This window comes from Myotis daubentonii, chromosome 4 (genome assembly GCF_963259705.1).
Source record: "Myotis daubentonii chromosome 4, mMyoDau2.1, whole genome shotgun sequence".
NCBI lineage: Eukaryota > Metazoa > Chordata > Mammalia > Chiroptera > Vespertilionidae > Myotis > Myotis daubentonii.
The window spans coordinates 60,882,597-60,908,809 of NC_081843.1; the positions used below are offsets into that span (position 1 = coordinate 60,882,597).

At 37.7% G+C, this 26,213-nt stretch overlaps 1 protein-coding gene across 6 annotated transcripts in view; it reads right to left on the reverse strand.

The window, feature by feature from the left end:
• Nucleotides 1-26,213, reverse strand: part of LNPEP (leucyl and cystinyl aminopeptidase) — a 96,049-nt gene that overhangs the window by 9,351 nt on the left and 60,485 nt on the right. For all 6 annotated transcript variants that reach the window (XR_009452617.1, XR_009452616.1, XR_009452614.1 and 3 more), the window contains exons 8-16: nt 25,736-25,867; nt 22,162-22,293; nt 21,316-21,476; nt 20,706-20,794; nt 13,527-13,710; nt 12,242-12,398; nt 4,926-5,110; nt 3,131-3,292; nt 590-730 (exon numbers count right to left, since the gene is read on the reverse strand). Coding sequence is in view for 2 of the 6 variants with exons in the window: in XM_059694035.1 (XP_059550018.1) it covers nt 590-730; nt 3,131-3,292; nt 4,926-5,110; nt 12,242-12,398; nt 13,527-13,710; nt 20,706-20,794; nt 21,316-21,476; nt 22,162-22,293; nt 25,736-25,867 (1,343 nt within the window). In the remaining 4 variants the exon portion in view is untranslated. The remainder of the gene's footprint in view (nt 1-589; nt 731-3,130; nt 3,293-4,925; nt 5,111-12,241; nt 12,399-13,526; nt 13,711-20,705; nt 20,795-21,315; nt 21,477-22,161; nt 22,294-25,735; nt 25,868-26,213) is intronic.

The following is a 26,213-nucleotide window of genomic DNA, read 5'->3' on the forward strand; positions in this document are numbered from 1 at the left end:
GCAAAGGAAATGCTTTCCTGAGAGCTACATATGCCAAGGCAGAGTCTCGTCCCTCTGCTGGGAACTGCAGCTCCAGAAGTCGGGAGAAGTCCTACATGCACTTACTGCCTGTGGGAAGGAAAGGTGGGCACAAAAGGCAGGAGCTGGCAATACCCAGATAAATTATTAACCCATTTGAAATCATAGGAAACATCCTGAAATGTAATTATTGCTTTAAAAGAAAAAAAACCCTATCTGTGCTGTTTACCTGGGTGTGAGTTCTGAACTGATCCCTTGGCAATGAAGAGGCATTTTTCAACACACATAACTAAACTGCTCTTCTGATTTAGCCCGTGCCCATGCTAAGCTAAGTGACCTGGAGTTGGGCATGGCTAGGCTTGATTAGTACCCAAATGTGATTCACATTATGGAATTATGCTTACAAATGTGAAAATTTCTGAGTGTTTGGTTAAATTTCTGAGTGTTTTGGTTAAATGAAGCATTTTCCTCTCACAGCAAATCATAAGGCCTGTGAACCAATACAACATTGGGAATAGTTTTCAAGTGCAGAGACTGGAAACACTAGGATCTGGAATTCTGAGACACTTACTTCTGTACAAGCTTGTTCCAGTTCTCTTTGACGAAATCCCATGCCAGTAGGTGTCCAGGGAAATGTCGGCCCACTGTTCTTATGACAAATGACAACTTTTGTGTTCGGATGGTATCTCCACTGAGGCTAGTTTTCATTAACCTGAAAAGCGAACAGATTTAGCTTCCAAAATAACAACTCATGATGAAGTGATGACTGAACTTAGATTAGTGCTGGTCTCCTAATTAAAGCTCTGTAGCAATTCAAGGGATATCACTTTTGGGTTAGTCTAAGATTGATCAATAGATTGAAAACGTCATTTTTTTTTTAAAATGAAGAAGGAATTCACCAATGAGATAAGCACTTCAATATACTGTGACATAATAATACATACTTCTTGATATAGTAAAGACATTTGAGAAATAAACCCTGGTTGAATTTATAATTCTGAAGACTGATTTTTTTTTCCTATTAAAAACCTTAACAGAAAAAAAAATTAATTTTAATATAAGGTATATTATTACTCTTTAAAAACTGGGCTGTTTAAATAATATGAAAATGAAGACGCATTTCAGAATATACTCTTGATATTGATAGTTATTTATTAATATTTCATATGTACCAGGTAATGTTTTAAATTGCTGACACAACAACACTTGAAAAAAGGTAATTATTACCTATGCCCACTCTGTAAGAAACCGAGGTTATGTAATTGCCCCAGTTACACTGCTAGTAAATACTGCAGCCTGGCATCTGAACACAAGCACTTCTCATCTACTGCGCTATGAAATCTGTGTATATAGAGAAAACACATTTCCCCCCCCCCAAAATGCAGCAATACTTTTAATAGAAAGAAAACCCAAGTGCTCATCAAGCTGTGATGGGTTAAACAAATTGTGATGGAGCCCTACTATGGAATACTACGCATCCATGCAAACAAATGAAGTAGGCTTCATGAACTGACATGGCAAATCTCAGAGAAGATCATTGGCTGAAAGGACCATCACAAAACACTGGGGATAGTATAAACTATCCTAATATATATAAAAAGCCGGGTGCCGTCACCACCGGACGGATGACCAAACAGCAGGCTAGGGAGCTGAGGGAGTGGGAGCTGTGGGCCCAAATGACCAAAGGGCAGGTCCGGCTCTCATGCATGGCGGAGCGGGGCTGTGGAGGCTGAGGAGCCTCGCAGAGCAGGGGGCTGTGAGCATGGAGCTTCCCGGGGTGGCAGAGGTGGAGAAGCATTGCGGGGCAGGGGCGGTGGACTCAAGGTGGCGGAGCGGGGCGGGGGCTGAGTATGGAGCTTCGCAGGGCAGTGAGGCGAAGGGGTGCTGCGAGGGTGGCTGAGGCGGAGGAGCGTCACAGGGCGGTGGAGGCGGGGCAGGGGTTGTGATCATGGAGCTTGGGGGGGGGGGGGGCAGTGAAGGAGTGTCGCAGCGCAGGGGCAGCTGACGCCAAGGAGCCTCGCAGGGCGGGGGGCTGCGAGCGTGGAGGTTCAGGGGCCACGGAGATGGAGGAGCGATGCTGGGGGGCGGACATGGCCCCAATTACTGCTAAGCCTAGGGATTCTAACTGCGCACGATTTAATCGTGCACTGGGCCTCTAGTGTTGATATATACATATACAGACCAGGATTGACACTGTTAGCAGACAGAACAAGAATGGAAGTAAGGATCATATGAGAGAATCATATGAGAGATACTTTTATGTTTTATTCCATTTTCTTAGATATTGTTTAAATACTTTATAATAGGAATTTATTAGTGTGTTATTTGTTTAAAACAAAATTATTACCAATTTAGAACAAACTTTTCTCTGTTTGCTTGGATCAGAGGCTGGCTACTATGTTAAGGAAAATAATTATTTACAGCGCATCCTTTGGAAAGTAGGTGTGGGCTGGTGCTGATGACATCTCTGGGACACTCTTAGGGTTTATCTGAGTACATTTATACAAGAGAAGCAGTGACACATCAATGCCTCCCTCTGACCTTCCCAGCACTGACCCTCAAGCTCCTTTCATATTTCCCTTGGATCCCGGTGCTCCTCTGCCCCACCACTGCTGGCTCCTGGGTCAGGAGGCCCTGCTCACTGGCCTTCTTTCGCCTGTGAAACTCCCATTTCCAGGTTTTGTCCAGTCAATATTAGAAAGGAAATGTCTGACAAGTTCATATGAAAGTAGAGCCTATACGCTTTTACATAATACCTTTTTCTGTAGTGTTTGCATTTTCAAAATGACAGCTTGGACAGAGCAATGCCTTGACCAGGAGAATGAAGCACTAACTGTGGAATGAAGACAACACGCCAAGGGGGCGAAGCCATGTTTAAGCAGAAAGTAGGTGGGTGCTGGGATTCTGGGCAAAGCACCTCTGCCTATTGGTCCAGTTCCTGAGCTGAAAGCCAGCACCTGCGGGCTCCTTACCCCATTGACCAAGTCAGGTCTGGCCTGCGAGTAAAAGAAGGAAAAGGGAGATCCCAGAGGAAATGAGCTCTCCACCCATGCAGCACAATGCTTTCATACTTATGGTTTCTACATGTCCTATTCCTTGGTTGGTTTCATACCAGTAAAGTTTCCGTACATCCTCTGAGCTGGCAAGAGCTTCAAGTATTTTATTCTTCTCTGCTTCAGAGCCTATAGAGATGTACTTGCTTAAGAGGAACGACCAGCCGCTCTCAGTCCTTGCTCCGACTTTGAACACAGCAGTCATGACATCAGTAGGTAGGCTGTAAGAGAGGTACTCAAATGTGAGAACAAAAACATCCTAAATTCAAAGGTAAGGAAATGACTAGTGGTGATGTTTTAGGGGTCAGAGCAGAGCAGTACAAAAGAGTCTTCACTGTACAACTAACCAACAGTGAAAAAAATAGTTAATTTAGTGGCTGCTACTTTCCTAGTTGGTGGGACTAGAAGAAATATGACTTCAATTTAATACAATAACTATTTGCTGAGCATCCACAAAGAACCAAGCAGGTGACTGGCTGGATAATGGAGAGGTGAAGAAAGAGACACAGTCTCTGCCTCTAGGAACTCGCAGGCTATCACAAAGTACAGAACAAGAAATATATTCATTACAATACAGTGTGTTAAGTTCCATGATAGAAATATGGAGCAAGGGATGAGAAGAGGGGAGGGAACATAGTTTTCTGCCATTATTAAAATCTCTTTATCTGATGCTTGAATCTTTTTCCATAATGCCCAATAGGGAACTTAGAGAGAACCAATCATCATCAAACTGTTCTTACTAATTGCTAACTCCACCTGCTATGTTTTATTCCTAAATTAAAAGAGACTCTTTGATCAACTAAAGGACTTGTATGCATGCATATAAGCATAACCAATGGACATAAGACACGGGGTGATAGGGGAGGCTAGGGGACTGTCTAGGGCGGGGGGATAAAATGGATACATATGTAATACCCTTTGTAATACTTTAAGCAATTAAAAAAAAAAAAAGAGACTCTTTGACACCTCACGCCCATTGGGATGGTTGCTATAAAACACACACAGACACCCCCCCCCCCCCCCGCAGAAAATAACAAGTGTTGGTGAGGATGTGGAGAAATTGGAAGGAACCCTTGTGCATTGTTGGCGGAAATGTAAAATGGTGTAGCTGCTATGGGAAATAGTGTGTCAGTTTCTCAAAATATTAAAAATAGAACGACCATATGATCCAGCAATCCTACTTCTGGATATATATTTGAAATAACTGAAAGCAGGGCTTCAAAAACATATATGTACATCCATGTTCATAGCAGCATTATTGGTAAGAGCCAAAAGGTGGAACCCAAATGTCTATTAGTGAATGAATGGGTAAGCAAAATGTGGTATATACATACAATGGATTGATTATTCAGCCTTAAAAAGGAAGAAAATTCTGACACATACCACAACATGGATGAAGCCTGAGGACATGTTAAATGAAACAAGCCAGTCACAGAAAAACAAATACTGTATGATTTCACATAAATGAGGTATTTAGAGCAGTAAAAACTCATAAAATAGAAAGGAGAACGGCAGTTTCCAGGAGCTTGGGGAAAAGGGAAGGCGGGGACTTATTTGGGTAAGAAGTTTCGGTTTTGCAAGATAAAGTTCTGGAGATTTGTTGCACAACGAGGTGAATATGCTTATACTACCAACTTGTACATTTAAAATTTGTTAAGATAGGAAATTTTATGTTACATGTAATTTGCCACAAGAAAAAAAAGTCTTATTTGAGAACATAAGTGCCTAGAGTTCACACACATTAACACTCAGTTTTATAACATGTATGACCCAGGATGAAAAGATCCTGCTTTTAGTACATGATGTGAAGTAAAGATGAGGAAGAGAGTTCATCTGAGTAAAAGCACACCTCACCTTAGAGTTCCATTGGATGCAACCCACTCGTCAAACAGCTTCAAGGCAGTAGTGCTGCAGTTCTCCAGGTTGTGGACGCAGGCAAATTCTAGCAAGGCTGACCGCAACTCTCGAGCAGATGGAGAGCCATCATCAGTCCAATTTTGCTGCTGAATTTGGCTTTGAAGCAATTTAGATACCCTGGCCTAGAGAGACAAAATAGATTACAATGGAATAATAATAATTAGGACGACCAGGAAAATCAGGACAACTCGATCTCTTTTTCCCAACATTTACCCAAGAAGTAAAAGAGGGAGAGGGACAGAGATATTACTTATTAAATATCAACTGCCCACAAATAGCTGAGAGGAACCATTCAATGACACAGTATATACAAAAGGCTGCTATAGCCAACAGAGACTTTTAATGACATAACACAGAAAGAATTAATGGCTTCTCTGCAGTAAGGAACCTTTCTCCAGTGTATACTCAGCAAGAAGTTATTTTCCTGACCCAAAGTACCAACTGCTAGAAGGAAGTTGGAACTTCCTGACCTCGTGACTTTAGAATTCATAATTACAAAAAGCAGTGTGAGAGAAAAATATAGTTCTTTACTGTTTAAATGTTTCTAAATCTAATATTAAATAAATACTTCAAATATTGATGCTGTAACAAATTAATCTAATTAGTGAGAAAATGAGTACTGTAGGAAAGTATAGTTGTTTATTGTTATTTTCTCTCCCAATATTTATAAAAAAAATTCTGAACCTACAGAAAAGCTACAAGAATAGTACAATAAACACCCATATGCTAGATTCACTGTTTTCTAATACTCTTACATTTGCTTTGTTTCTATGTGCATGTAACACACATACATACATACATATATATTTTTATGGTTTTAGCTGAACCATGAGAGTAAGTTACAGATATCATGATATTTCATTTATAAATATTTTAGCATGCAACTCCCAGAAATAAGAACATTCTCTATTATCACTCTGAAAGAAATTCAGTAATACTATCCACTATTTCAGTCCACTGTTAATAGTTTCTTCTGAATAAAATGTCATTCTTAAATGTATACTTATGGTATTAAGAAATCAATATAGCTATTTCTTTTTCATCTCTCCCACAACAAAAGTGTAAAAGCTGTTCATAGTATATGGAAATATTTCAATGTTGCTAGCTGTGGTACATGGGGAGGGGTGAGGACACATGGGTTTTTAAAAAAATCATCATATAAAATATGCATGCATGAATGCTACTAAAAGGAACACAAATTTTAATATAAAATGCTTAGAGGTATTTTTTAGAAAACCTCACGGCTGTAAATAAGAAGAAACAAAATAAAAAAATTTACAGCCACATCCTGCCCGCAGGGTCTCGGGCAAGGGCAGTTCTTCTTTCCACTGGTTCTTCTTTAACAGCATCACCCTTATCACGTCTCATCTCAAGTAGTCAAGTACCACAGATGACCACATACAAAAACTCAACCCCAGAAAAGTAGTTCAAGTTCTTCATAGAGCATTATATTCTTACAGAGTACCACTGTCAATACTTAAAATGAATCTGAGGCAGAGACTTGTAAACTGCGAGGCTATTTTCTCAGAAGACCTCTGAATAAATCTCTTGTGGAACTATGAGAATGGAATCAAGAATCCGTGCAAGGAGGACTCATAGTTTGTGATGACGTGATAACTTGCTATTGTTTGCTTGCTTCAAAAGTAATAAAAAGGAGAACAGACACCTTGTGGAATGTCTGAGCAAGCTTGTGAGTCATTGGGAGGATGTGAAGTGGAAACAGAAAAGCGACGCAGACCCTTCTGGATACACATGACCACTTTGGTACATGCTGTCTTCACTGGCCTGACCTCAACAGCATCACAATAGAAAACCATCCCAAGTGACTGAAGCAAAAAAGAAACTTAAAAGCTACTCATAACTGTCAAATAAAAACAAAGAAGGGATGAGAAAGAAAAAAAGTCACATGCTTGAAATACTATTTTAAAGAGTTCAGTGGAGCCTGGCTGGTGTGGCAAGGTGGTTGAGCATTGACCCATGAACCAGGAGGTCACAGTTCAATTCCCTATCAGGTCACATGCTCGGGTCACAGGATCAATCCCCCGTAGGGCACGTGCAGGAGGCAGCCCTTCAATGATTCTCTCTCATCATTGATGTTTCTATCTCTCTCCCCCTCTCTCTTCCTCTCTCTGAAATAAAAAACATTACAAAAAAGTTCAGTAGAGAAAAATGCCAATGCTCCTTGAGAATTAACAAAAACATAAAGAAGCCAGTACAAAAAAATGTCGTTGGAAAGGACTCAAGGCAAGAGGAGCATGAACCTTGAAGAGGCTAATTCCTGCGCAGTTACTCCATCGGAATTACATGACGAAATTTTACTAGTTATTCTCTGTTCACCAAGAGGAATTACCAAATAGTTGATTTGAAATATATTTCAAATGATAACATAATAGAGTAAAATATTTCCTTTTAAAAAAGAATTAATTCTTTTTTAGAAAATTTCAGGTTATATTTTTAGTATTAACAAACCATAACAAGTGCTTTGAATTGCCTTTGCCTTCTACAAATAAAATTAAAACTATTTTTTCCATGGTTCTAAATTAATTTTTGAAATTTAAACTCATTAAACATTAGAATCCCATCCTCAGATTGCATAAAATGAAAATGGCAAATGGGGAGAGGGAATGTAGATGCTACGCACAATTTAAGGAGTTAAATCTTTTGAATATTTTTCTCCTCTGACACTTAAGTAGGATTATACAAATTACAAACATTGGATATGTAATAAAATACAACAACAACATAAAATGATTTAAAAAATAAAACAGGAATAGATGCTGGCACTTATGCTATGTATTACATTTTGATTTACTACTTTAATTTTACACTGATATGCCCAGGGAGTTCTTTCATGGGTCAACTGAGCTTCTTAAAAGTGAAGTGTCAGCCTCTATTGCAAAAGGTTATCCACCAATCCCTCATACATACAAAAATGACAGACTTATAAGTGATGAGACAGGAATACAGCTAGGATCAGATGTTAACATCATATGTGAACAATCTAACACAATTCAAGTGTGCCTCCAGCCCCTACCCACCACAACACCACAGCATACATCACAAAACGTGATATATGGGTATGTGCTACGTAGGTATGTGCAGCCTATACAACAAAATGACCAATAAATGTACATTCTGCTCTGGCGACAATGGCATAAAAATTAGACACCAGTCCTAATCATAAATACTACTGAAGATTGGATGCAAAGACTCAGAAATGTCTGCCATTCCAATCTCCGACTACAGTGGGCCAGACTTCATATTTTGAGAGTTTTGATGCTACAAGAATGTCCTAAAATTTGAATAAGAATTTTAAGGAGACAGTTTCTCCCTTTGGATGAATTGAAGCTAACCTTTTAACTAACCATCAATAGTATGCAATCTCCATCAGTAAAAGGGCCTGTGGTCTTCCCAACACATACTCAGCCTCCCGTCCTCGCCTTCTGGACCCCACTCTGAAGCATGTTCCTAATAAGCACATAGCTGCCCAGCACACTGGAAGTCATCACAGGAATGAAGAGGCGGAGTTACTTGATTAGGAAAATATTCAAAAGGCTTAACTCCTTGAATTGTGTTTCGCATCTACAGTCTCAGCACAGGGCTAGCTTGAGGTAAGTTATCAAGAGCTTCCTGACACTGGGCTTCTACAGAGCTAAGGAGAGAGGCAGAGGCAGAGTAGCTTCTGGGCAGCTTCAGAGTAGACAGATATTCCACCTTCTCTGAGAGTACATTCAGTACCAACACTGTTCTTCAATACTGAAAAGAAGTGAGTAACAAATACTAATACGGCTACCTATACTGGGTTGAACAGTATGCCCCCAAAAGTCATGTCTGACTGGAACCTGTGACTGTGGCCTTATTTGGGATCAGGATTTTTGCAGATGTAAATAAATTAAGAGGAGGTCGTACTGGATTATAGTGGGCCCAAACCCAACGATGGGTGCCCTTGCAAGAAGAAATTCAGACAAAGAAACACAGGAAGCATGCCATGTGAAGACAGAGGCAGAGATTGTAGTAATGCAATTACAACCTAAGGAATGCCAAGGATTGCTAGCAAGCCCCTGAAGCTGAGAGAGACACATGGAATAGATTCTCCGCCAGAAGAAACCAAACTTAGCCTAATAACACTCTGATTTAAGGCTTCCAGAACTGTGAGAAAATAAAGTTCTGTTGTTTTAAGACACCCAGTTTGTAATAATTTATTACGATGGCCCTAGGAAACTAATATATTACCCCAAATAGTGTTGATTTGATATGGCACTAATAACCCCAAAGTAGTTATAGAAATTCTATAATAAAAAATGTATACAATGAAGTACACTGGTGCTGGATCACTTAGATATCCATATTGAAAAGAAAGAATATTTATGTTTACCTCACACCATATACAAATGGATCATAAATCTAAATATAAAAGGTAAAAAAAAGTTTTCAGAGAAAAACTTAGGAGAATATATTGGACTAGGCAGATTTCATACCTTAAAATTAAGAATTTATGTTAATTAAAAAAATCATTAAGAAAGTGAAAAAGCAAGCCAGAGTAGGAGAAGCTATTTAGAAGATATTTGCAAATATACATGATAAACAAAGGACTCATAAATAGAATATATAAAGAAGACTTAAAAAAAAAAGAAATCTTACATATCAATAAGAAAAAGGCAGACAATCCAATAGAAAAACAAATGAAAGACTTGTGTACAAGAGAGAATATCCAGCCCTGGCCGGGTGGCTTAGTTGGTTGGAGCATCGTTCCGTACACCAGAAGGTGATGGGCTTGAATCCCAGTCAGGGCACATACCCGGGTTGCAGGTTCGACCCCTGGTCCGAGTGGGTGCGGGAGACAATTGATCAATGTTTCTCTCTCACATCTATGTTTCTCTCTCTTTCCCTTCCTCTCTCTAAAATTCAATTTTAAAAAAGAAAGAGAACACCCAATGGTCAATTAACATATCAAAAGGAATTCATCTTCATTTAGGGCAGTGGTTCTCAACCTTCCTAATGCCGGGACCCTTTAATACAATTCCTCATGTTGTGGTCACCCCCAATTTCATTGTTACCAATTGAACATAATTAAAGCATAGTGATTAATCACAAAAACAATATGTAATTATATATGTGTTTTCCAATGGTCTTAGGCGACCCCTGTGAAAGGGTCATTCGACCCACAGGTTGAGAACCGCTGACTTAGGGAAATATAAATTAAAGCCAAAATTACAATACTATAGTGCACCTATCCAAATGGCTAAAAGAAAAAGGTTACTATTAATATAAGTGTTGACAAATAATAGATCCAGAATAGACCTTGAATTCTCATACACTACTGATGGAGTGTTAAATTGGTGTAACTCTGAAAAATGATTTGGTAGTACAGCATTAACCATGCATATGTTTTGATTCAGCAATTCCATTTTCCAGACACATACCCCATAGAAACTCATCAAAGACATGTATAAGAATATTTGTAGCAACACTGTAATAGCTCCAAACTCCAAACAACCCAAATGTCCATCTACAGTAGTTGAACTGGCTAACAAATGGCCAATTTCTTTAATAAACTAATAGTAGAAAGTCTGTGTCAGATTATAACTTTGCCCCAAAGAGACCAATAAGTTAGCTGTATACTTCTTGGAAATGCACATCAGTACTATAAAAAATACTGTCACTAACATTTTAGGTATAAAAGAAATCTCATATAGTAAGTTGACAATTTCATTTTCAAGGAAGTAACTAGATGTGGGTCTATAATTTTAAACCTTAAGCACATGGTCTCCAAGCTTTTCAATCTGTTTTAATTTAAAATCTGAGTTTAAAAGAGAATGATAGCAAAAAAGAAAAAGCTTTGATATTTCCCAACAAAAAGGTATCATTGGAAAGATGACATTGTTAGAATACAAATTAGTTTAAAATATACCAACGTAAGGCAAAGAAGAGGTTTTGAAGTAAAACCAATGTGGGTTAGAATCTCAGCTTTATAATTGACTGGGTAAGTGACTTTGGCGAAGTTATTTAGTCTCCTCATTTATCTCATGAAGGTAGAAATATCCATTTGGCATTGTGTGAGGATCAAACAAGGTAATCAACACTAAGCACTATGCATGGTGTACAAAATATAATAAACACTGACATGTACTTGTTTCTGGAGTGTCTCGCTCATTTATTCATTCCACATTTACTGAATGCCACTATGGGCTGGGGCACATTCCAGGAGCTGGTTTTTATTAAGGCTGGCAGTTAAAGCCTTATGAAATAGGAGAATGATAAAAATCTATCAATTAGAAGAAACCTCAGAAATCATCTAACTTAAGAATCTCACTTATGGGTAGGGCTGGGGCTGGTTCCTTTGGAGTCAGATCAGAAACTTGTGAGGGATGGTATTTTTCAAGCTCCATATGGCCCACCTGCCCTATATTCCCTTCCCCCACTGAGGATCATGCCTGTGATAAGAACTCATCATAAGGGGTACACAGTAGATCAGTAAAAGTGACAGAAAGGAGATTGTTTAAAAAAAAAAGATTTAATCCAACCCCTTCCTTTTACCAGTGAAGACACCAAAACCCTAAAAGACTTAATCTAATTCCTGGTCCAATACTTTCTTCCTTTTCCTGAAAGCTGCCTTTTACTTGATCCCTGGAAAACCTGACTAGTTTACAAAGCAAACCCTGTGGTCAGAATGTGCTGATTTAGAGAAGTGGATAAAACAAAGGATGCATCACTCCCTTCCAAGCTTTTAAAGACTCAGCCAACATTTTTAGACTGGAAGTGTCTAAAATAACGACTGTTAAGATCAGGCAACTGTTTTTTTAAAAAAGGTAAAACAGATTCCAATACCAAGACTCCCTTACTGCTTTGCAGAGAAATACCAGCATCCTCATCCATAAGACAGGTATCAGAAGGGCTCCTAAACAATAATCCCAATACAAACATGACTGTCATTTAATATTGACTACTAGGATATTAATGGGAGCACTGCTTTTCAAAAGGGTCCATTTAAAGCATTTACTATATAAAAATTTGAAAAGAAAAAGTTTCTTTTCATGTGACAGCAGTATGAGAAATCTATGTTGATATTCAAACAAGACCACATCATGCTAAGCCTTTATCAACTCTTCACGGTAAGCAATGATATTTTGATTAAAAATAAAGATTTCTTGGAAAGTGAAGAAAATGGAATTTCATTCCTTTTTAAGCCTATTACTGAATAACCACATTAAAAGCAATTAACAAAGAGAAGCTGGCAAAAAAGGCAGACTCACCACCAGTCTTGAGGCCAGATCCATATATCCTAGTTTTTCAAGGAGGTTATAGATGAGGCCTGTCTGAAACAGGGTTTCAGTGATGGGTGCAGTATGGGTCTCATTTCCAAGATAACCAATCAAATCAAAGGCCTTCTGAAGAGGCACTTTGCCTAGGCTAAAGGGTAAAAGAACAGAAAAAGTAAACATGCTGAGAAAGGCAGATGAATTGTATGCATGCTGAGAAGTTTTATGGTCAGATGGTGTCTTGAAGACCTAAAATTTAAGCTTAAAGTATCATTCTGTAAAGTTAGACTAAATATGATTACCTTTGATTAAGTTCATGTGTGGTGTGTGACCCAAGGTTAAAGACACATTTCAGAAAAAAATGATAAACAATTGCTCCGTTTTTATTCCATGTCACCTGTAAATTGTTAACTCAGGAATTACGACATCTTAGATGAGAAATGATTCAAAGTACTAATTTTATTTGTTTTTTAAATTTCTTATATTTACCAGGTGAGAACAGGTGGCATAAGGAGAATTTAAAAAAGAAAGAAAATTATTTATATGGGAATTTATTTGTCAAACTTGTTAAAGTGAGGTCCACTATTAATTTATGCTGAGTACATCCTTAAAATCAACCATTTTATAGAAATCATAACAATAATGGCTGATATAATATAATGTCATTTCATTTAAAAAAAAAAAAAGAACCAAAATAGGAAGGTCAAGAGCAGTCAGAAGGAACATTTTTGAATATTCCTTGTGTTTCTAGATCCATTAAAAACCTAATTTGGTAATCTTCCTATTCTGAAGGTTCTCTATACACAAGGTCTCTGCCATTCTTGGCTTTGGGATTCTAGTAGCACACACGTGGTGATGGAGGAGGCAAGTGGTATATAAATAAGGAGGCTCCAGATATACTAGTGAGTAAGCACTAAGCATCACACAAACCAAGTGCTGCTTGAAAAGAATTCTATCAATAAGTAAAACAAAACCTGAAACTACATCAACTTATTCAGCAATATGGGTCGTGCTTGTTGGCATCTATATTCTTGAAATGTTATGTAAATCTTGTTACTTAACTGTTCAATATTTGTAGCTAATTTTTCACTATAGATTATAAAGTCCCTCAAGGCAAGGACTATGCCTGACATTTTCCAGTTCCTCCAAAATGACGTATACCTAACAGGCAATACATGATACATGCTAGTTCTTTTGAACTTTTTTTCTAAAATGTTCTTTTTCTCAATATCACTTGTTTAAAAAACAAACAAACAAAATAAAATAAAAAATACTCTACCCTGCGAGTTCAAAGATGTTGTTGATGAGGTTGGCTCGGTCTTTGTCACTCAGGACATAAGGATTTATTTTCAACTGTTTGATTAGTGCATCCCAATCATCATCTGCATAATGTACAATATAATAGCCAGTCATGTTTGTATTGACTTTAATCCACTGTACTTCTTCTGTAAGATTGATGACATCTAATACAGATAAAAAAATGAGAGAGAGAGAGAGAGAGAGAGAGAGAGAGAGAGAGAGAGAGAGAGAGAACGGTAATAGGGTAAGAAAAAAATTAAATGCTTTGTTTCAAAGTTAATATGGTATATTTTTATATTTAATTATCCTACTAAGAAACTAAAACTCTGCCTTTTAATGCTGTTATTTTCACATTAACAAAGATTACCACTCACTCATTTAATAATTACTGGTATTTATTTAATGGTGAACAAGGTACTTATGTCTCTTCTCGCATAGATCTTACAGTTTACTGTAACCAGGTAGGTAGAATTCATATAAATGTTATTGATGGAAAAAGAAAATATGATATTCTATGGAAGTACATAGAAGAAATGCTTCATTCCCTAGGGAAGTTAGGAGATTTCCTGGATGAAATGACTGTTAAGTTGAGACTTCAAGATATATAGATGTTAGTAAGGTAAAGAGTGTTCAAGACCCAGAGAGAAAGTATACATGGTGTCCATGCACTGAACTGGCTCCCAAGTTCATTGTGGCTAAAGGAGAGAAGCAGGGAGAAAGGGAAAATGTGTGTGGGGTGGGGCAGCAGGGGAAGATCATGAGAAAACTACATAAAATGTGTTCCATTGCAGCCTTTGTCTTTATGTTAGCAAAGGAAGAACAAATAAAGCCATTTTAAAAAGTCACGTAATTCAAATCTAGCAAAATAAACTTTAGGGAAGGATTAATGTCTCAACACGCACAAATAAAAAATAACTGAGTGAAAATAATAGAAAAGTGATTTGCATTTTTTTGGTCCAAACCATTACATATATAAATATTGACAGAATTGTTAGAAATTTATATGGAATGATTTCAATTAATTTATAATTAATAAGGAGGAACAAACTATATGACTACAAAAATGTATCACTACAAAAGCTAACTACAAAATATATGTAATAAATTTTAAAGTCCTTAAAAATACTAATCAAGAAATGTCCTTCAATATCACTTGTTTAAAAAAGGACATGATTTGCAACAAGGACATGATTTTAATATAACAGTTGAGGGTATACTTCTAAGTGCCTTAAGGTTTACTATTTATTAGAATACTAGAGGCCCAGTACACCAATTTGTGCACGGGTGGGGTCTGGCGGGGGAAAGGGTGTGTGCAGGAGGCAGCCAATCAATAATTCTCTCTCATCACTGATGTTTCTATCTCTCTCCCTCTCCCTACCTCTCTGAAATAAAAATATATTTTTAAAAAAATTATAAGAGAACTGGTGCAGCCACTGTGGAAGGCAGTATGGAGTTTCCTCAAAAAGGTAAAAATGGAACTCCCATTTGACCCAGTAATTCCACTTCTAGGAATATATCCCAAGAAACCAGAAACACCAACCAGAAAGGATATATGCACCCCTATGTTCACAGCAGCATAATTTACTAAGATTTGGAAACAGCCTAAGTGTCCGTCAGCAGATGAGTGGATTAAAACACTGTGGTACATCTACACAATGGAATACTATGCTGCTGTAAAAAAGGAACTTTTACCATTTGCAACAACATGGATGGAACTGAAGAGCATTATGCTAAGCGAAATAAGCCAGTTGGAGAAAGATAAATATCACATGATCTCACTCATATGTGGAATATAATGATCAACATAATTTGATGAACAAGAATAGATCGATCTAGAGACAAATGGTAGGGGAAGGGGGGTTAGAGAGCAACTAAAGGACTTATATGCATGCATATTAGCATAACCAATGGACACAGACACTGGGGCAGTGGGGGCTTGCTCAGGGTGGGAATGGCTGGGGGGGGGCGTCAATTGGGGGAAAAGGAGACATGTAAAACTTGAGAAAATAAAAAAACCCTCAACGAAATAAAAAAATTATAAGAGAAAGAGGAGTAGAGTGATAAGAAAAATAATCTAAACTCAGATAATAATAGCACTTTGGGGTATATTTCCTGCCACGATTTTTCCTATACACAATTTAATTAATGTAATATTCCCTACTATGGATCTATATATATGCATTCCTTTTTATACTTCATTTTCATCTATCAGATTCCACCCCCTGCCATTTTTCCATTGTCTTCCTATGCAGTATTCAAATATCTTCATAATAAGTCTATTTCAAGACCTACCGTATCTTAGAAGTTTCCTATTTGGAAACAGTTAGGTTGTTTTAAAATTTTCACTATCATAATAATGCTGTGTGAAGGTTTTTGCACATATATTTTAGAAACACACTTAAATCCTTTACTGTATGACATCTTAGGGTCTATCAACTTCAAAAGCATGAATTATTAAAATTTATCAGATCAGATTCTCTTAATATTTTATTTATTCTACTTGAAACTACAAAAGATGTTTAAGATGGAAAAGACTTACATTCTGATTTTGTCTTAACATGACATATCTCAGACAATGTATTTTTCATTTAAAAATTCCATACTAATTTGTTTTATTGCTAATATAGCAGAAAAATCAATTATATTAATATAGTCTATTCCTTTTTCTAGAGCAGAATGAAGTTCTAAGGAATAACTGTGATGGCAACAGTAGCTGCTCCAAGTTGAAGACATTTTTAACAAAACTATGACTAAAGAAATTAACTTTATCATTAGCTAATGCAAAAATATCAACACTCACCAGGTCACCAAACACAATTTTCTACAGATCTTTTATCAAGAAATGACCTTGGGGAGGAATGAAGAGCTCCAACTCTCCCTTTCTCTTAAAAGGAGGCAAGTAATGACAAGTATGGCATTTTTCCCACTGGATGGATGCGAGAAAATATTGAGACTCTGGCCGATAAGCAAGGAACTTGCGTGTTGTAAACCTAGCCAAGTCCAAATGGTAGAAAGGAGAAATGCAGCTGGGAGTGTACTTGAAATTATTACTGTCATCTCGATGACAGAATATAAAGCAGTACAGCCAACAGCACAGAGAGGAGAGCTATCATTTAAAGAGTCAACATGTTAGTCTTTTTCAGGTCTTCTGAATGATCCAGAATAGAGATCCTTAAAACCACGGGTATCAAAAAATAATAGCTTTGCTCACAAGGGAGGTAACTACGTCCTGTAGCTCAAATGTGGATGCGGCTACCCTCATATGTTTTTAATTTATTATAATCATTAACAGATTAACAGTTCAATTTTCACAATCCATTGAGTAGTAAAAAAGAATGAGCAATTCCAATGTTAAATGGCAGAAGCCCAGATGAAGTAATCTAATATTGATTTTAAAAAGCCATGTGTCCATGAGTTATGAAAATCAACTACTGTTTTATAAAGAAACATTACAGCACAAAAACAAAAATCATGTTTTTACTAGAAAGTCACAAAATTTCCTGTGTAGTTTGCTCCAGAGGACTAGCAGAGACATACGGCTGAACTGCATCCCCTCTTGTTCAAAAGCATTCCTTTCTGCAAAGCTCCTTTCTTCTCCTTTATTTTATTAGCGGGGGTTGGGGGGGTGGGGGTGGGGCGAGAGTAGAGAAAGGCACATGATAAATATCTTAATTCTATGATTTTCCTTCTTCTTTTTTCCAGTTGCCTCTCACTACAATGACATGTCTTTTAATTTTGGGGAAATATTTCTGGCACAGTGATATCCTTTTAGAAACATGAATGTTTCAAGTTAGATTTCGTATAAAAACTTCCTATAGTTAAAGAGCTTAGAGGTCTGAGTAAGAAGTGGATTGAGACTGAGACAGACATAGAAGGGGGAGGGGGGAGGACATGATTAGAGAGAGAGAGAGAGAAAAACACCAATGTGAGAGAGAAACATCGATCAGTTGCCTTCTATACAGGTTCTTGAACCTACAACCCAGATATGTGTCCTGACCAGGAATCAAACCAGCAGCTTTCGGTGCACAAGACGATGCTTAACCAACTGAGCCACTCCAGCCAGGCCTTTTCAGCCTTCTTCTGCACAACTATTAATTGTTCAAAATTCATGTATGCAGGAGAGTGACAAAAATATTAACCAAATACAGTATAACTCTTATATTTGACTGAACTAATGGACTACCCCTGGAACACATGGGACTATAATACAGATTTAACAGACTACCAAGATAACACCCTGTACTAAAGTCATATGACATAAAATAAGCCTTTGTAGCCACCACCTCAGCTACACTTCTTTTGAGAACAGAAAAAATTAAAAAAATTAAAATAAGAGTGATTCTCACTGAAGTATCAGGAACCAAGAAGAGCCAACTGTCCCTTAGGATCCAACATTTTTTTGTGAGGACAGAACATTTTCAATGTGGACCCTCAAAATCCAAAATGCCAGGGATGAAAGCAGCAGCAGCAGCAGCAGCAGTACGGAAAATCACACAGTTGAGAAGAGGAACCAACAGACACCACTTTCATCATGTATTGGCTCAGTTACAGCTCTAGATTAAACCAATTATATTGTGGTGCATTTTGTATATTTTCCTGTACCAACAGTATTTTGAAATGAAAGGAAACAGAAGTAATAATTTCATTAGGCTTTGAATGCTCTTTTCCTAGAACTTTTTACAGTGAGATTTGAAATTGAGTCACTTCACTATAGACAAGATTTATTCATTCAATAAATGTTTATGTGCCTACTGGGTGTTAAGGTTGCAAAACTGATTCATATAGTCATGATATCTACCTTCAATAGGGGACATATCTAATGTGGGGACAGATACTAGTATAAGTGAAACAGTACTTAAAGTATACAAAAGTAGAGAAGTAGAGAATGTTATTAAAGCACATACTAGTAAGTAGGGCCTCTAACCTGTCTCGGGGTGGGGGAAGGCTTTCCGGAGCAAGCAATGGGTGAACCGAGATCTGAAGAATGAATAGGAGTAAATCAAGGGAGTGGGGAGGCAAGAGTTTTCTTCCAGGCGACAAAACAGCATAAACAAAGACCACCAGAGACCAGAGGAAGAATGGCCTGTTTGAGTTGCTCCAACTATTTTTGTGCGGTGGAAACACAGAATGCCAGGTAAGGGCTGAGGAAGAAAAGGCTATAAAGAAAAATATGAGCGACTTTGGGATGTGAATCTCAAAGAGTTTAAAAGGCTCACATGTAAACTGAGCTAAAAAGTAAAGGGTTAATAAATCAGTTATCTTATTGTCCAATTACTTCTAATACCAACAAAAACTTACAGATTACCAGGACGTTTGCAAAATATCTTTATTGGTCTCTTTCAAACAGGGAAATGAGATTATTTCTTCTCTCTTAGGTTAGAGAATATCCTTGCAGGGCTCACTTAAAGTATGCAGATTTGTTTTCATTTCATTTGTTTTCTGGCCGGTATTTCTAAGTGGTTAGAGTGTCAGCCTGTTCACAGAAAGCTCCAGATTCGATTCCAGTCAAGGACATATACCTGGGTTGCAGGTTTGTTCCCTGGCCACAGTGAGGATGCATGTGGGAGACAACCAACTGATGTGTCTCTCTCACATGGATATTCTTCTTTCTCTTTCTCTCCATGCCCCGCCCTCCCACCCCACCCTTCCACTCTATCTAAAAGCAAAATAGTCTCAGGTGAGGATTAACAAACAAAAAAGTGGTGAATCAAGTGTCCAATAGTAAAGAAAGATTAAGTCAATTACTATATATATTAAGCTTAAAAAAAGATACAAAAATCACATGTACACAATGACATCAACTAAGTAAAATATACTTTAAATGACTAAAAAGAAATAACATGAGAGTAGTAATGACAGGGTGAGAAGATTTGTTCTCTTTTTCTAGATTTTCTGTAATGTGGATATATTATATTTAAAGTATTTTTTTTTTAGTAATAACATCAATAATAATAGCCAACCCTTATATAGCACAAAACATATGCCAACTGTTGTTCTGGGTGTTTCATATAATTGAACTCAATTAATCCTCATCATAACACTATAAAGTAAGTATAACTACTAGCTCCATTCCAGAGCTGAGGGAATGAGGTTCAGAGAGGTCATATAATTTACCTAAAATCATACAACTGAGCCAGGTAATCTGACTCCAAAGTATGTTCTCTTAATCACTAAGCTACACTGCACTCTAAAAAACACGGGATTGAACACCAGATCCAAATTCAAACAAGAAATTTTCCCTTTACATAAATCTAGAGTATCACTAATGATTCCTGAAGACCTCAGAAGCCATATATTCTTTCAGGGTGTAAATTAAGAGGATACATGATGTGGCAGGATACATAGAGGTAGTTAACAGATGGTCAGAAACTACATTTCAATTGCTTTTTATAGACTCGTTGTGGGTCAGCATATATAATCTTTACACTTTATTACCCCTTCCTTGCAATCATAATGTTTTGCCCCATTTTTTTTATTACCAAAAAATGTATACTATGTCTATAGGACATTCTGTAATAATTATTTACTATAAATCTAGGTCATCAATCAACCTTTAATATGCATAAGCATCATCTAGGGTGCTTGTCCCTAGATAGCAGACAGCAGAGCATCCTTTAAAAAAACTGCTCTACTTCTTACTTTCTGACATAAAGTATCTACCTAGGCCAGTGGTCGGCAAATTTCAGCTGGCGAGCCACATGCGGCTCTTTGGCCCCTTGAGTGTGGCTCTTCCACAAAATACCACGTGCGGGTGTGCACATACAGTGCGATTGAAATTTTGTGGCCCATGCGCAGAAGTCGGTATTTTGTGGAAGAGCCACACTCAAAAGGCCAAAGAGCCGCATGTGGCTCGCGAGCTGCAGTTTGCCCACCATTGACCTAGGCTATAAAGATATAGCATTTGTTATTTTCTACCAGGAATGCTAGCACTTTCTGTGCAACTTTTTATACCTTATGTTACATGAATAAGACAAACCAATTTTATACATGGTAGATACATAGACCCAATCTCATTTTAGTCACATCATGTATAGATGACTCATAAAACCAGCTTCGAGAGTATGTACACTGGAAAGTGCAAACTCCTTTCTGCTGCTTAGTCTGATATTTTTAAAATATGCTGCTTCCAATTTCTTATACAGAAAGTGTTAAGTCAAACCTGATTTCTTGTCCAGAAATGATACCAATTGATGTTTTGAATAATTTCTTCCCTCAGTGACAAAGGATAGTGGAATATGCCACAGATAGCTATAAAAAGAAAATATTGAAAGATTATTACACTTTCCAATATTTCAGTCAGTTACATATAATTTGTCCATTTTTGCTTTATTGTTTTTTGGGGGCAGGAAGATGACAATTTTTAAGATATTTCCAGAAAGGGGTAATCTTGTTAATGTTTTATAAGAACCTATGGCCCTGGCCAGTGTTGCTAAGTGGTTAGAGTGTCAGCCTGCACACCAAAGGGTCTTTGATTTGATTCCCAGTTAAGGGCACATACCTGGGTTGCAGGTTCAATCCCTGGACCTGATTGGGGCTCCCATGGGAGGCAACCAATCAATATGTCTCTCTCACATATCTCTCTCTGTCTCTCTCTCTCTCCCCCTCCCTCCCTCCCTCCACCTCCCTTCCACTCTCTCTAAAAAGTAATGGAAAATATATCCTCAGGTGAGTATTACAAAAATATATACGAACCTATGATTACAAAACATTTAAAAATACTTTAACCTGAGGGTCCAAAGAGATGGTAGGCAGAGAAAGTGGGCGTGTACCTTGCATCTGAAGGCTGGATTTCAGGCTTCATATTTAAAAAGAATCTTTCTTGTTGTACATGAAGCTCCTTTCCCTTTCTTTGCACAGTCACTAAAGGAAATCCTTTCTGTAGGGTCCAGGTTTTCATCATTTTCTTGACATCTACTGTTTTGTTTGTGACCTATAAATAAAAGAATAAATTATTTTTGCTTAAAAATAAAGTTTAAAAACTTAACAGTTTGTATCTTTTCCTCTTTCTGTACCACATTCTATGAAGACTGCATTTAGAGTTAATATAAAGCAGCACAAATGCTGAGCTGAATTTACATTTCTAATATAGGTAAATGAGCAATTGCTAAAAGGCAAGTGACCTGGGATGGGACAGAACTAAGTGATAACTAAAGAGCATGAGAGAGGCACAATGTTGAAAAAGCAGAAGATATTATCAACCAAGTCTTCATTAAAATCCCTAAGGCGGTATAAGCGCTCTTTCAGGCCACAAGACTAGCATTGAAGGAGATTGAAAAACTGCAAAAACATAATAAAAAAAAGATTTTTGAAAAAAATATAGTAATATATATTAATTTGGAAAAGACAATTTTCCTACAAAGTAGGAATGGAGATTAAGCTGTAGAACAAAAATGGCCGCACAAGGCCACACACAATTTTTCAGTAATTAAGACTAGTACTTCCAATTTCTTTGCAATTCTGTGTTCTATTAATGTTTATATCTTAAGCTCTATCTCCCTCTTTCTCAAATAACTATCTTTGTTACCACAACTTACTTATATACTTGATAAAAATATAAATAGAACTCCTCTCGTCTTACTTCAAGCGCCCAAGAAAACACCAGGTCAGTCACTTACCTCATTAAAACTATCCCACAGATCATCACTTTGAATGGATGCATAACTATGCTTTTGCAGGTAAAGAACAAGAGCACGTTGAAATACATCTTCACCAAGATATGTTTTCAGCATCAACAAGAGAGAAGCTCCCTATTCAAAAAGAAAGAAGAAAAAAAGTAGAAAGGGAGGAAAATAATAGAACACAATATGTAGAATTGAGAATCTAAAATTCAAAATATAGTCAATTTAAGCAAATACTTCCATATATATAAAGCCTAGTTATGACACACTGCTACTTGGTCTCATATAACCACATGTGGACTATGTTCAAATTGTCTTAAAATTATTTTAAAAGATTTGAAAAGAATTAATGGAGTAGATTCCCATGTGCATTAATTCTACTATGAGCCATTTTGTGTGGTCTGTCAGTTACTCACTGTTTCAGTGTTAATGTTAAAAAAACTAAGCAATTATAAATATATTTTTAACAGAAAAACATGCCAAATATTCTGTGGCATCCCCACTTTTATCCCCAATGTTTAAGGTACCAGTTCAATTCATGGGCACTCTACTGGGGACAATAAATTAAAGAGCTCTCAAAAGTCTCTCTGCTGGGACTACATTAATTTCCAATGTTAGTATATCATGTCGCTAAAGTAACCAAAATCTCTCTTCTTCCTGAAGAGTCACTTCCAATATGTTTGGAACTGATGAATGTATAGGGTAGTAAGTATACACTAATAATCCAAAATCAGGCATGCACCTATTAAGGTCACATGATAGTCACTGATGCACACATCATCACTTCCACTCTTAAAATAACAACCACCTCATTTGTGAAGCCTTCAATTTGAGATAAAAATCATATTTTTCTATTTTCAAAAGAAATTTATATCACTTCCTGCATCTGCTATAGATATAGTTATTTCTTCTTGTAGAATGTGTGCTTGTTGAGGGGAAAACTAAAAAATTCAACTCCAATGACTAAAACAAGCCTAGTACACAGTAAGCATTCAAATGGTTTTTGAATGAGTTTCACTTCTGATAAAAATGTAGCAATGTCAAGTCATTAAGATTACCATACACACATTAACTGAATTTAATATCTATTGCTCTCTCTGGTGTTACTTGTTCTATAAATTTAAGTACTCACTCTTTTCCAACATTTCCCCTTCTCTCCTATATCACCTACTTTTCCCTCTCTACTGTAACTTTCCCATTAAACCCACAGACTCTGTAACATCCCTCATTTTAAACAAATAAAAGATGTTCTTCCTTTCCTTAACCTCAGGTCTCCTCTAGTTACCTCTTGTTCTCGCTTTGTAGTAAACTCCTCAAAATAGATGTCTGCATTCGCCATCTCCATTTGCTCTCTTCCCATTTTCTCTTGAGCCATCTTCCAATCATCACTCCACTGGAAATATTTTATCAAGGTTTCTTCAAGGTGAACTTCATAGTGTCAAACCAACGTCAATTCCGTGGCTCAACTTATCAAGCACTAATAAGTGGCTTTTGCTATCAACCACTCCTCCGAAGGCCTTCTGTACTTGGCCTTGGGACACCACTCTAGATTTCCCCCCCTATTCACTGGCTAAACCTCAGTCTCTTTTGCTGGTTCCTCCTCACTTTCCCAAGGACTAAATTTGGATGTTCCCTGGCATTTAATCTTCAGACCTCTTTTCTTCTTCTCTCTCCAAATTTTCTTCCAGTTGATCTCAAATTTATAGTTGATCTCTAACCAGACTTTCCCTCTGAATTCCAGACTCACACCCAAATGCCTGCTTCATATCTCAAAAACTGAACTTTTAATTTTCTTCTTTTCCCAAATCTACTCCTCCAATAGTTTCCCCCAATGCAGCAAATAATAATTCCATTTCTCCAGTTGTTCAGGCAAAATCTTGAAGTCATCCTTGATGCCTCACTTATATTCCACATGTAACCCATTAGCAAATTCTATGGGATTGACCTTTACAATAAATTCCATTTTCCTCCAAAAAATGTATCTTCATAATCCCAGGCAAAAATACTCTACCATTCCTTTAGTACATATTATCTCTTATTGCTTCACAAGTACCCACCACCTAAACTTTGAGTTTCTGGATGACATGGACTTGGGAAGACAGATCAAATGAGTCTCCTGTCGGGGCTGGTGCCCACCACTCCTGCAGGACGTGGGCAAACACATCTCCTTCCTCCCACTCTGCAGGCACACGGCCCTGCGCCCCACAGAGTCCCAGAGAAGAGCTTTGGTGGGAGACAGGCTCCAAAGGTCCCAGCTCTGAGCAGCACTCCCTTCCCCATCTGTCTGTGGAACTGAGCTCAGTCAGGCAGGGCCACCAAGACCCAGGAGGACAGATCAAGAGTCTCCTGTTGAGGGTGGTGGCAGCTGAGGCTGCGGGAGGGGGGCAAGACTAACCCCTGTTCCAAAGCCACATGGCTCAATGACTGGCAACTGCTTCTCCAGAAAAAGAGCACATCAAAGTTCCCTGTTGCGTGCAGCCCACAGACCCCTCCTCAGGACTCAAGCTTGGTAGGAAGGTATCGCTGGTAGTTAGAAGTCTGGGTTAAGTGCACTCCACAGGCTGGTGCTGCAGGAATAGGAGTGCTGGACCCTGGGGCCAGAGTGCGGTGTGGGATAGGGACTCAGCACAGAGACCTCAGTGGTTGGACCTCCCAGATCTCTCCTCAGGGCCATGCCACCCAGATCTTCTCTTTATGGTTCCCACAGCCCTGAGTCACCTTCCCTCTACTGGAGCCCCAGGTGAGTGTCTGAAAGCAAGATCCTGTGTGTTGGCCCTTTAAAAGAACACCAGAGTTTCTAGAAGATGCCCTCCTCTTCCAGGAAGACAGTCCCCACTGATTTTCACTGCCAGATGCTATGCAGGCTTCTCTTCCCAGCTCTGATGCTCTGGGCTGGGGATCCCGGCATGGGACTGAGACCCCACACTCTTCAGGGGGATGTCTGCAGCCAAGATTTCGCTGCGGCTTCTCAGCTGCAGCATCTCCTCTTCTTACCAATCTTTATGTGGGCTTCTTCTGTAAATCCTTGGTTATAATACACCTATTCAGCTGTTCTTCAGTTGGTTATTCAGGTTGACAGCTCTACAATTTACCTGTAAATCTGGTCTGGTGCCGGAGGAGGTGCGAGTAGCTTCCACCTACTTGATAGACATCTTAGAATCTCCTGAACTTAAATTCTTTTAATATTTGTTTGCTTACTTGTTTTGGAAATTCTGACTTTGGAATATACCTCAATCCTGAATCACACATCCATAGGCTTGCTTAGAATCCTCCCTGGACATATTCTACCTACAGATCTAAAGAATGAACCAACTTTAAAAGATATATTGCTATAAGACCTAGTTAAATGCCCAGAATACTAGTCAGAGAACTTAAATGAGACAGAGAAAAAAAAAGGACAACCCAAAAAAAAGTTAAGTTCAAAATTTAAATAGAAGCAAGCATCTTAAATTTTAACAGGATGCCTGAAAATAATACTCATTTAATTTTTATAACAATCTAAACCATGTAGCTTGTTCACATATGAAATTAATTTGAAACCTACTCCAGGTACTAATGTGCATAGTAATACCTTAAAATAGGAAAGAGCATCAAACATTTCTTCAATCTGTTCTGAAGACTGAACAGATGATGAGATTGGATGAGATGAATTCAAGGAATCTTTCTTCATGGTTTTAAATCGAGCATCTAAGAAATCTTCATACTAGTAAAAAATGAGACAGGTTAGGAAATCACGAACAGCATCAAAGGCAGAGGCATGTATAGCAATTATTTATATAAATTAGACTACTGCTTAAGGACATTATTAAAAAATTAACCAGATTTACTCAACTTCAGAACATAAGCTTTTGCAAGATATAGGAAGTGTGATATTCATGCATATTCCTTAAATTTAAAAATAAAATTATAACCTTCTGGCCACATGGAAAACAGTGTTTCTTATGCAACAACAGTATAAGGATAAATTAAGATTCTTTTACTAAAGCAACAAAAAAATGCCAAATCCTGCTATTCAAGATGAACAGTATAAAAAGTTTAGTGTATATTTT